The 13171-nt window shown below is 36.4% G+C and overlaps 1 protein-coding gene across 1 annotated transcript in view; it reads left to right on the forward strand.

Moving 5' to 3' along the window:
• Positions 1-13171, forward strand: part of CDK15 (cyclin dependent kinase 15) — a 116151-nt gene that overhangs the window by 23976 nt on the left and 79004 nt on the right. The window contains exons 5-7 of the mRNA XM_082467205.1: positions 505-654; positions 860-954; positions 7008-7087. Coding sequence (XP_082323331.1) covers positions 505-654; positions 860-954; positions 7008-7087 — 325 coding nt within the window. The remainder of the gene's footprint in view (positions 1-504; positions 655-859; positions 955-7007; positions 7088-13171) is intronic.

The raw sequence follows: 13171 nt of genomic DNA on the forward strand, positions 1-13171 counted from the left end.
CTCACTTGACTTGAAGTCGAGAAAGTTGTTCTCTTGAAATAGCTGAAGTACTAAATTAGAGAGCTGAAGCTCAAAAAGCAAGCTGCAGTATCGGTACCCTACGGATTAAAAATTTCAGTAATTAGTTCATGTTTATTAGCAATGTTATACTAGAAAATTTTTCCCCTAAGAAGAGAAATTAAGGGGACATGGAAAAAAAAAAAAAAGTCTAGGTTTAACAGAGAAAAATTTGAAACCATCAAAGAAATTTAGGTTAACCTAAGTGTTTAAAGATATATTTTTAGGTGAAGAGAAAATGTTGTGTTTCAGCAGTTGATATCATTATTTTATTTATTTATTTTTTTTAAGGAACTGACGTTCAGGAAAGGTGCCTTTTGGGCGTGTAGGACGCTTGGAAAACATTTGAAGAGTTAACATCAGGCAAATAAAGAAAAAGTGGTTTATGCTAGCCATTGAGTCTTGACTTTGCATAAATTTTATTCCTGCACTTTCCTTTTTCTCTAGCTAACAGACCTAAAAGAAGCATCATGTTCCATGACTTCATTTCACCCCAGGGGACTTCAGGCTGTCCGTGCCCGGAAGTTCAAGAGTAAAAGGCCACGGAGTAACAGCGATTCTTTTCAGGAAGAGGATCTGAGTCAGGGTTTTCAGTGGGTGAGTGAGCAGCTGATGTTGATCAAGAATTTCATGTGTGCTTGTCTAGAGAGGCTGGGCCTTATTTCCAGGGCAATTACTGAGCAGACCTTCCCAAGTACATTCTGCAATGCTGTCTAATTTCTCTGGGGGAAAAAAAAGGCAACACTAAAAAAATGCTCTTTTCTTTCCCCCCCTCTCACTCCTCCTCATTCCCCTTATGCAGAGGAAGAGCCTCCCCTTTGGGGCAGCCTCATCTTACTTGAACTTGGAGAAGCTGGGTGAAGGTTCTTACGCTACAGTTTACAAGGGGATTAGCCGGTGAGTGACTCATTAGCTGGGAGAGACTAGAGATGAGGATCTCACCCCCAGGATTTGACATTATGAAGCCAGCTGACACAGGACAGAAGTTCAGGACCTATGCAAGACCCCACAGTCAATAGGGAAAGACATGATTATTGAAGTAGGCTTGAAAGAAAACAAACTTCCCCTGCCCCAGTTAAAATCAGCCCACTAATTTATCAGCTTTTCCTTTTTTTGATTCAATTCAAATTAAACTTTCTCAACTAGTGACCCAAAGAACAATTACTGCTCTTCACCTGGTGGGAAGTACAGTTGATAAGGTGTCTCTACAGATATTTTCATATCCCCCGCCATTCAGCCCAAAACACAATGACAGAGGTTTGCAATGGCGGCCTTGAGTTTTCTCCTTCCTTCTTCCACTTGGCCTTTGTAGAAGAAACTGAAGTTGGTTTCTACAAAGTATGACATAGTACGCAAAGAATGATTAATCCTGGGTATTCTACACTTGCAAACTACACAAAATGGCTGGAGAATAAAAAGATTGTTAATCCAGAAAGCAAGTGCCCATTTTGGCTAATAAAAAGTTTGTTAAACGTATTTGAAAGATTCACGAACTCCACAGCTTTTAGTCAAGGTGGGATAGTCAGAAGGTCTGATTTCTTTAATTTATGGTACTCCAATGGAGAAAAATAATGGCTCAAAGTAGTTAAATGTTAATTTTAAAAATTTAATATAAATACTACAAGACTATTATTTATCTTAGGACTTGTGTTATAATTTTTACTTGTTAAAGAGGATTTTGGAGGAGATACCATTTTAAATATATTATGTAGAAACAGGATTTAATTCACTTCCATAAACTATCTTAGGTACTAAGAATATAAAAGATTTCCTTCAAGGGATTCAGCCTAGTAATAGAATGAAAAATACATTACAAATATATACCCTGTCCAAGTGCACAGAGATATATGTAACAGTGTATTAATTGCAGCAAGATTTATAATAGAAAAAGTAAAAACCTGGTTACAAATATCCGTTAATGGAGGACTGGCTAAATTATCACTATATAATGAAATAGTATGCAACCATCTAGAGTATAAGATGTATGAAAAGATGCCCAATATTTTATGAGAAACAAGCAAGATACAGAACAATATATGATCTCATTTAGAAAAAAAGCACTGTTCAGGTATAAATTTGTATGTTCCTAGAGGAATCTGGAAAAATATACAAGGGATTATTAAAAGCAGCTACTTATAGTGGTTGAAACTGGAATGGAGAAAGGTCGCTCAAACTTTTCACTTTATTCCTTACCACAAAAGCATTACATTTATAATTTTAAAACATATAGAGATAGATGTCAAAAAGGCATTTGATAAATTCAACATCAATTTCTAGTTTTTAAAACTCTGAGCAAAATAGGATTAGAATGATAATTACTCATTATGTTGTAGAATAATTTCAAATCAATAGCCTACATACTTTTTCTTTGTTAAATACTAGAGACATCACCATTAAGTTAGAGGTAGGGCAAGACTGCCCACTATTCTCTATTGTTAAAGATTATCATAAGCATTCTAGCCAATGCAACGAGGAGAAAAAGACTGAAAATAATTTTTGTGGATTATAGAATTGTCTACCTAAAAAAACCCAAGAGAATCATCTAAGAAACTATTAGAAGTAGTGAGATAGAACAATAAGGTGATCAGTTACAAAATCAAAATATACTTATCAAAAGTTGTCTTATGTATTAGCAATAAACATTTAATAGAAAATATTGTAGGGGAAATTATTCTCAAAAAGCAACAACAAAAAAATCATTACAGTCAAAAATGGGCAGGATTGGGACTTCCCTGGTGGCGCAGTAGTTGGGAATCCACCTGCCAATGCAGGAGACACGGGTTCGATCCCTGGTCCGGGAAGCTCCCACATGCCGTGGAGCAAGTAAGTTTGTGTGCCACAGCTGCTGAGACTGCGCTCTGGAGCACGCGAACCACGGCCACTGAGCCCGTGTGCCACAACTACTGAAGCACATGCGCCTAGAGCCCGTGCTCCGCAACAAGAGAAGCCATCGCAATGAGAAGCCCGTGCACCGCAGCTAAGAGTGGCCCCCGCCCAACGCAACTGGAGAAAGCCCACGCGCAGCAGCGAAGACCCAACGCAGCCAAAAACTTAAAAAAAAAAAAAAAAAGGGCAGGATTTATATAAAGATTTAGTAAGGGACATAAAAGACTTGAAGAAAAAGCCAGCCAGAAAGGCATTCATTCATTCTACTCATATTTATGAAGCACCTATTCTGTGCCAGGCACTATTTTAGCCAATAAGGACTCACTGGAAAACAAAAGAGACAAAAATCCCAGCTCTTATGGAGTGTATGTTCTAGTGGGGGTGAGAGAGGCAATAAACAAATGAACTCTTTGACTGAGTTTGTCAAAGAGTAAAAATGCTTTGGAAAAGAATAAAACAGGGAAGAGGAATAGGGACTGCCAGAGTGGGGTGGTGAATTACTATTTTAAATAGTGAGAGAGGAGGCCTCACTGAGAAAGAAACACTTGAACAGAGACTGACAAAGGTGAGGCGTGAGCTGTGTGAGTGTATAGTGGAAGAGAGCTTCAGGCAGAGGGAACAGCAAGTAGCAAATCCCTGAGGCAGGAGCAGGCCTGGCACTGGACTGGGAGAATGGAAGGATATGAGGACAGGGAGGAGGTGCAGATGCAGTAGGGCCTTATATAGGGTCTCGTAGATCATTTCAGGGACCCTTGTAAGGATATTTGGATTAGAATATCTAGTAGTACAAAGATGTCAATGATTCTGTAATTTAGAGTTTTAATGTATTCTAAATATGTTCAAAAGCTACAATAATTAAAATAGTGTAGCACAAGCATAAGACAGATCGAAGAAATATGATTTGTAAAAGTCTAGAACAGTCACAAATCCAAGTATTAGTAACATCTAATATACAATCATGGTGGCATGTCGAATCAGCAGGGAAAATAATTAAATAAATAAGCAGTCCAATAAATGGAGTTGGGATGATTGTTAGCAATTTGGAAAAGGTAAATATACAATATAAATTCCCAGTGGATTAAAGAGTTAAATGAAAAAGGAAACATACAAGAGCTAGAAGAATAAACAGGGGAAGTCTGTGTAACTTTTGGACTGGAAAGGTCTGTCTATATGTAACACTTAAGTCAGAACCTGTAAGGGAAGATTGGACATGTCCGTGGTGCCCCATCTATCCAAGTACGTTCTAGGGACCCCCCCAATTCTGAGACACCTTAATAGAAGTTTCACTGAAACCATTACCATTGTCCATTTGACACGGGTAACCCTAGGACAAAGTAAAATGTGATCCTTTATTATAGGTGCTCTCAGCATCTTTAAAATGTTGATATATACCATGACTCTCTAAAAAAGATGAAGAAAAATTTTAAAGTATAAAGCATTTTCTAAACATATTTGAACAGAAAAATTTAGGGTAGGGGATAGGGAGAATTTCACAGAGCTATGTTCTGGGTAAAACATTTTGGAAAATACTGAGCATCATAAAAATTTTTAAGTTTAAAATTTCAAAGACATGATAAGGCAAACAAAAGAAATTGGTGAAAAGTATATGCAAAATATTTCAATAAAAAATGGGCAAACAGGTAAACCAAAAAAGAACAGAAAAGACCAATAACCTTATGAAAATTCAGTTCCACAGTTATTTAAAGGAATAGAAATTAAAGTGTGATAATCCTTTTTACCTATTAAATAGGCCAAAAAATGAAGATAAAAACATGCCCCCCAAAAAGAAGCCCCACATTTATGGGGATATGTCAAAGATACCTAGGAGCCAACTGAAAAAGCTCCCAAAGAGCAAAGGTGGAAAAATTTGAGCAACAAAATAAATAAAATAGTATTTATTGGGTTGTAACCCAAAGTATAAAGTGACTATGAGTCCATAGCGCTGTAAATAAGTGGTTCAGTTAATTAATAAATGGGAGAGAAGAGACAAATTTCCAGATAATTTATGCAGATAACCCACCCTCAAGGTGGTGGAGTGTAACTTTCCAGTGCTTAAGTGTGGGCTACTCATAGTGACGTTCTCCCAAAGTTCAGTATGGAAAGGGGTGGGGGGAGAATAACTTTACAGTGAAGAAACCTGACAAGTATTACCTGAGCCAGGTGATTAAGACCACATCAAAAGCCATAAATTTTTATGACAGTATGTACCTTTAATATGATGTGATGAAACCAAAACCCATAACTGTGGTCTAATCATAAGAAAAACATCAGAAAAATTGCAATAGAGAGCTTTCCTACAAAATACTTGACCAGTACTCCTCGGAACCTTTAATGTCATCAAAAACAAGTAATGTCTGGGAAACTGTCACAGCCAAGAGGAGCCTAAAAAGACATGACAACTAAATGCAATGTGGTGTCCTAGAAGAGATCCTGGAATAGAAAAGGGACATCAGGTAAAAACTAAAGAAATCCTGGTAATCATATTGCAATATGTAAATGTATCAAATCAGTTTTTTCTCTAATGTTGAATATTTCAGCTATTTCTATTTTTTTCTATTGTAACTAACACAGTGAATGATATCTTTCATGCATTTGGAATTATTAAAATCTTTGCTAAGTAACTATTGAGAAAAATTCCTGAGTGTGGTAGTTTTATGGTTTTTCACACATATGATCATGTTGCATTCCCCCAAATTTTACCAATTTACAATGCAACCCACAACAAGCAATACAATTTTACTGCAAAAAAAAAAAAAAAAAAAAAACCTAAGGAATTCCTAATAAACTAAGGGCTTTGGCTAGTAATAATGTATCAATGTTGGCTCATTAATTTTAACAAATGTATCATACTGATATAAGACGTTAACAACAGAGGAAACTGGATGTGAGGTATATGAGAATTTTCCGTACTATCTTCTCAACTTTTCTGTAAATCTAAAACTGTTCTAAAATATGAAATCTTACAGCAACAACAACAACGAAAAACAAACAACGCTGCCCGCTGTTGGCGAGGGGGTGCTAGAATGGCCAGGCTCATGACCAGTTAGTGGTGTGATCACTCTGCGGCACAATTTGGGAACATGTGTTCAAAACAATAAAAATGTGTACACTGCATACTCTTTGATTTAGCAATTCCACCACGACCCTAAGAAAATAACAGAGGCTGTATGAAAAGATTTATCTACAAATATGAACAAATGTGATCATCCAGGTATTTTTATAATAGCCAAAAGTTAGAAACAATGTTAAAATATTTGGAATTGGCAAAATACATTGTACATATTTATATGATGAAATGTTACTATTAAATGTCAAATAATACAAGAATGACTAACAGAAAAAGTTAAATGGAGGAACAACAGGTTCCTCATAATACGATGTGAATCCCACTGTATTAAAAACAATATAGTTATACTTACATTAAAATCTTCTCTGTTCTCTGGCATTTAGCTTACATCAGCAAACAGAACAATGAATAAGGGGAGAGTAAGAGATGAAGAGAGAGAGAATGGTGGGACTGGGCAGGTCAGGTAGCACCTAGGAGGCAATTGTAAGAATCTGGCTGTTATTCAGAATGAAATGTGGAGATGACGGTGGGTTTTGAGCACAGAAGTGACTTGTTTTGACTTTCACTTTAAAAAAGATGCCCTGGGCTACTGTTGGAAGTAGAGGGTAGGGGTACAAACATATAAGCAGAAAGACTGTTAGGAGGTCATTACAATAATTCAGATGAAAAATAAGAATGGCTCAAATAAGTGCACAAAGGGAAATAAAAGAAACAGTATATTTCAAAATATGAAGCTGGCTTTGTTGGGTTATTTTTTTCTGTGCTTTCCCATAGTCTCCATATTTTCTGTAATAAATATATATCACTTGGGTAAAGAGAAAACGATGGCTTGATATATACATATGACTTTTAAAACTTTTTTATTCTGAGAAAATTGTACATTTCATATACTGGAATAAATTTTGAAGGAAAGCTACTTTTGTTAAACCATCCTTAGTATAAATTGCTGCTATGGGCCATGTCAACAAATGTGTGCCCTTTCCCCCGACTCTTCTAGGATAAATGGACAACTAGTGGCTTTAAAAGTCATCAGCATGAATGCAGAGGAAGGAGTCCCATTTACAGCCATCCGGGAAGGTAAGAACAGTAGAGTGGACCCAAGAGATATTTTAAGTTTTTGATTTGATAAAAATGCATTGAGCCTATCCATTCAGCATCTAGCTTTTTATATTTATAGAAGTAATGTTATAATTGCAATTTTATTCTTCACACCGGTTTTCCAAATCATTTTATTACTTATTCCTGAGGAAATTAGAATTCAAAACTATTATATTAGTTGATCCAAACTATGAACTCAGTGAGTATTTACTAAATATCTTCTGCGAGTTTGGTCCCATGCTAAGTGCTAAGGCTGTATCTATATAACCCTAGAAAAAGCCATACAAAAGAGAAAGTAAATAATATATTCACACAAATTCTCAGTAAGCAGTTTGCCTGAAAATAAGTTGTTGAGATAGCATTTGAAAAACTCCTTGGGAAAACGTGTGTTTTTAGTGTTATGCCTGTATTTTCTCTGAACCCTGGACAGTAGAGCAAGTGGGTGAGAAGTCTGGTGGCATCAGATAGACTTGAGCTTGAATCTTAGATATACCAATTACTAGTGGTGTGACTGTGGGTAGATTACTTTTCCTATTTAAGACTCAGTTTATTGCAGAAAGAGGATAATAGTACCTATTTCATTGAGTTGTTATGAGGCTTAAATGAGAATATACATATAAAACACTAGTCACAGAGTTTATCTTCAGAGTTCAACAAATGTTGGCTATTATTATTATTCCATTTTTGTTACTTTCCCTTAGTGATGTCTTGTTCACTATCAAGATAACTAACAATTTATAATTTAAAAATCAAGAAGCCAGTATAGTGAAAATAAATCATTAAAATGCAATTTATTAACCTTTTTACATAAGCCATTTGAAATAAAATGATGACAGGATTGCTATTCATTTCATCAAAAACCCAGAGAAAAGGCTTCTCCCTGGTCTTTCTTTCTTCCCTTTTAACTACTTCATCTTCCCTTCTTTATGGAGCACATCCTATATGCAAAGCATGCTGCTGGGTGTTGTGAAGAATGAGAAGAAAAAGCCTGATCTTTGCTCTCTATCTTTTCAGTTGTAACAGAGCAGATGATTCAAGTTGCAACCAGTGTTATGATGGAGGTAACAAAGACCTTGTAAACTGAGATGAGAACAAGTCAGTCTCAATGTGGCTAATAGAGTCAATAGATTTTGAACTGAGCTTGGAGGATGGGTCATGCAAATAGGCATGGAAAAAGGAATTCAGAAAATGAGTTTATAACTGAATTTGATGCCATCTTCAAAAGTCTTCCAGAGCCCCTGGGAAATACATCATTTTGAATTTCAGCAGAAGGGCCAAATGGCTATCAGGTTAGGCGGGCATTCAGCCTGGTAGGATCAGGTGCATTCTGGAGGAAAGTGTGGCCTTAAGTGTTTAATATAATGGAAGCTGTACTTACTGATGTATGTATTAGTGGTCCCCCTGAAAGGATGATCAGATTTAGAAAGAGATGTGTGGATAGGCTAAAGAGTATTTCTGAGCATAATAGACATCCCCAGGTCACCAGCATAAGGGGAGGGTCTCTAGGCCCAGGTTCACCCTGTTCTCATGGTGTTTCCTTTGTGAGCTGAGCTTGCCCGTTGCTTCAGGCCTGCCTCGCTCAGATTTTGCCCACAGCCAACTTTTTCGGGATGACATTTGACTTTAACAGTGAAAACGTTTGCCGGTTTTGCTAACAGATGGTTCTTAGCATGGTTCAGAAAAGCTGGATGTGTATTGCTCTGTGTGCTAAATGTTTCTTTTATTGCATATTTACCGAGGAATTGCCTCTCCATCACAGGTGTTTGCAATTACATTTAGTATTCAACTGTGGACTTCCTTGGTTTGTTTTATGGACTTACCTTACTGAATGCTTTGCTTGTTTAATATGAAAAACCACAAAAGGATTTTTTTGACACATTGGAGGTTGTTAGGCATCCAGTTTCCAACAATGGATGTTTCTTTTTCCACCAGTGTAAAAGCTGGGAGCCCTTCATAGAGGAGCCCTCTCCCCTCAAGAAGACATGAGGCCTCATTTGAAAACTTTGGCACTGTCCCATTTTTCCTGTAAGAACTTTAAGGATGTGAGACCAGGGAGACAGGAGGTTAAATGAGAAGGGCTGAAAGGCAAAATAAGAACAGCTGGAGTTCATTAGTTAAAATCCAGGGTCACTAGCTAAAAAGGCAACTGAAAGCCATGTGCAGAAAAACTAAATGAGCAATACAGACTTCTCTAAAAAACCTTGAAGTAGGAAATACTTTTCCTGAACAGTTTGGCTGCTCTAATGGTATATCAGCCAAGGATTTATTGAGTAGGATTTTACTACACGTACAGTCTCTATACATATAGGTAGAAAACATGCAGCAGTTTATTAATCTGGTCATTTGGAATACTATTTGACTGTAACATGTAATGTTATGAAATTGGCAAAAGTATGAACAGCACTAAGGATACTTTTCATGTGTTACCTCTTTCAATCTTCTTAATAACCTTTGGAGATAGAGATTATTACGATTCCAGTACAGAGCTATGATTCAAACCAAATCTCTCTGATTCAAAAATCCATACAATCTCTTAGCATTCATTCCATGAGTATTTATTGAGCACCTATTTTAGCCAGGTACTCTGATGGCTGCTAGATACACAGCAGCAGACACAATAGGCGTGTTCCCTACCCTTATTCCTCTGCTAATTAAAAAGATTAGCCACCTTCATAGCAACTTAGAGAATCTTTCATAACTAGCTCTATAATTATATATATTTTTTCAAGTTTGCCAACATTTTCTTTTTTTTCTTTTTTTTTTTATACATCTTTATTGGAGTATAATTGCTTCACAATGCTGTGTTAGTTTCTGTTGTACAACAAAGTGAATCAGCCATATACATACATATATCCCCATATCCCCTCCTTCTTAAGCCTCCCTCCCACCCTCCCTATCCCACCCCTCTAGGTGGTCACAAAGCACAGAGCTGATCTCCCTGTGTTATGCGACTGCTTCCCACTAGCTACCTATTTTACATTTGGTAGTGTATATATGTCAGATGCTACTCTCACTTCGCCCCAGCTTCCACCTCCCACCAACACCCCACATGTCCTCAAGTCCATTCTCTATGTTTACATCTTTATTCCTGCCTTGCCACTAGGTTTATCAGTACCATTTTTTTTAGATTCCATATATGTGTGTTAGCATACCGTATTTGTTTCTCTCTTTCTGACTTACTTCACTCTGTATGACAGACTCTAGGTCCACCCACCTCACTATAAATAACTCAATTTCGTTTCTTTTTATGGCTAATATTCCACTGTATATATGTGCCACATCACATATACCTAAACGTTTCGATGGCCATTTAGGTTGCTTCCACGTCCTGGCTATTGTAAATAGTGCTGCAATGAACATTGTGGTACATGTCTCTTTTTGAATTATGGTTTTCTCAGGGTATATGTCCAGCAGCGGGATTGCTGGGTCATATGGTAGTTCTATTTTTAGTTTTTTAATGAACGACCATACTGTTCTCCCTACTGACTGAATAAATTTACATTCCCACCAACAGTGCAAGAGGGTTCCCTTTTCACCAAACCCTCTCCAGCATTTTTTGTTTGTAGATTTTTTGATGATGGCCATTCTGACCGGTGTCAGGTGATACCTCATTGCAATTTTGATTTGCATTTCTCTAATAATTAGTGACATTGAGCATCTTTTCATGTGCCTCTTGGCCATCTGTATGTCTTCTTTGGTGAAATGTCTATTTAGGTCTTCTGCCCATTTTTTAATTGGGTTGTTTGTTTTTTTGATATTGAGCTCCATGAGCTGTTTGTATATTTTGGAGATTAATCCTTTGTCAGTTGCTTCATTTGCAAGTATTTTCTCCCATTCTGAGGGTTGTCCTTTCATCTTGTTTATGGTATCCTTTGCTGTGCAAAAGCTTTTAAGCTTAATTAGGTCCCATTTGTTTATTTTTGGTTTTATTTTCATTAGTCTAGGAGGTGGGTCAAAGAAGATCTTGCTGTGGTTTATGTCAAAGAGTGTTTTTCATATGTTTTCCTCTAAGAGTTTTATAGTGTCCGGTCTTACATTTAGGTCTTTAATCCATTTTGAGTTTATTTTTGTGTATGGTGTTAGGGAGTGTTCTAATTTCATTCTTTTACATGTAACTGTCCAGTTTTCCCAGCACCATTTACTGAAGAGGCTGTCTTTTCTCCATTGTCTGTTCTTGCCTCCTTTGTCTTAAATTAAGTGACCGTATGTGCGTGGGTTTATCTCTGGGCTTTCTATCCTGTACCATTGATCTATATTTCTGTCTTTGTGCCAGTACCATAGTATCTTGATTACTGTAGCTTTGTAGTATAATTTGAAGTTGGTGAGCCTGATTCCTCCAGCTCCGTTTTTTTTTTTTCTCAAGATTGCTTTTGCTATTCGCGGTCTTTTGTGCTTCCATACAAACTGTAAAATTTTTTGTTCTAATTCTGTGAAGAATGCCATTGGTAGTTTGATAGGGATTGCATTGAATCTGTAGATTGCTTTGGGTAGTATAGTCATTTTCACAATATTGATTCTTCCAATCCAAGAACACTGTATATTTCTCCAACTGTTTATATCATCTTTGATAGTTTTCTGAGTGCAAGTCTTTCGCCCCTTAGTTAGTGTTTTATAGTTTTCTGAGTACAAGTCTTTCGCCTCCTTAGTTAGGTTTATTCCTAGGTATTTTATTCTTTTTGTTGTGATGGTAAATGGGATTGTTTCCTTAATTTCTCTTTCTGATTTTTCGTTGTTAGTGTATAGGAATGCCAGAGATTTCTGTGCCTTAATTTTGTATCCTGCAATGTTACCAAATTCATTGATTAGTTCTAGTAGTTTTCTGGTGGCATCTTTAGGATTTTCTATGTATAGTTTCATGTCATCTGCAAACAGTGACAGTTTTACTTCTTCTTTTCCAATTTGCATTCCTTTTATTTCTTTTTCTTCTCTGATTGCCATGGCTAGGACTTCCAAAACTATGTTGATTAAGAGTGGCGAGAGTGAACATTCTTGTCTTGTTCCTGATCTTAGGGGAAATGCTTTCAGTTTTTCACCATTGAGAATGATGTTTTCTGTGGGTTTGTCATATATGGCCTTTATTATGTTGAGGTAGTTTCCCTCTATGCCCACTTTCTGGAGAGTTTTTATCATAAATTGGTGTAGAATTTTGTCAAAAGCTTTTTCTGCATCTATTGAGATGATCATATGGTTTTTATTCCTTAATTTGCTAATATGGTGTATCACATTGATTTGCGTATATTGAAGAATCCTTGCATTCCTGGGATAAATCCCACTTGATCATGGTGTATGATCATTTTAATATGTTGTTGGATTCTGTTTGCTAGTATTTTGTTCAGGATTTTTGCATCTATGTTCATCAGTGATATTGGTCTATAATTTTCTTTTTTTGTGTGATATCTTTTTCTGGTTTTGGTATCAGGGTGATGGTGGCTTCATAGAACGAATTTGGGAGTGTTCCTCCATCTGCAATTTTTTGGAAGAGTTTGAGAAGGATCGGTGTTAGCTCTTCTCTAAATGTCTGCTAGAATTTGCCTGTGAAGCCATCTGGTCCTGGACTTTTGTTTGTTGGAAGATTTTTAATTACAGTTTCAATTTCATTATTTGCGATAGGTCTGTTTATATTTTATAATTCTTCCTGGTTCAGTCTTGGAAAATTGTACCTTTCCAAGAATTTGTCCATTTCTTTGTGGTTGTCCATTTTATTGGCATATAGTTGTTTGTAGTAGTCTCTTATAATCCTTTGTATTTCTGTGGTGTCAGTTGTGATTTCTCCTGTTTCATTTCTAATTTTATTGATATGCGTCATCTCCCGTTTTTTCTTGATGAGTCTGGCTAAGGGTTTATCAATTTTGTTTGTCTTCTCAACCAACTTTTAGTTTTATTGATCTTTGCTATTGTTTTCTTTGTTTCTATTTCATTTATTTCTGCTCTGATATTTATGATTTCTTTCCTTCTACTGACTTTGGGTTTTCTTTGTTCTTCTTTCTTTAGTTGCTTTAGGTGTAGGGTTAGATTGTTTATTTGAGATTTTTCTTGTTTCTAAGGTAGGATTGAATTGCTATA

Source organism: Balaenoptera physalus (assembly GCF_965194825.1).
Source record: "Balaenoptera physalus genome assembly, chromosome: 6".
NCBI lineage: Eukaryota > Metazoa > Chordata > Mammalia > Artiodactyla > Balaenopteridae > Balaenoptera > Balaenoptera physalus.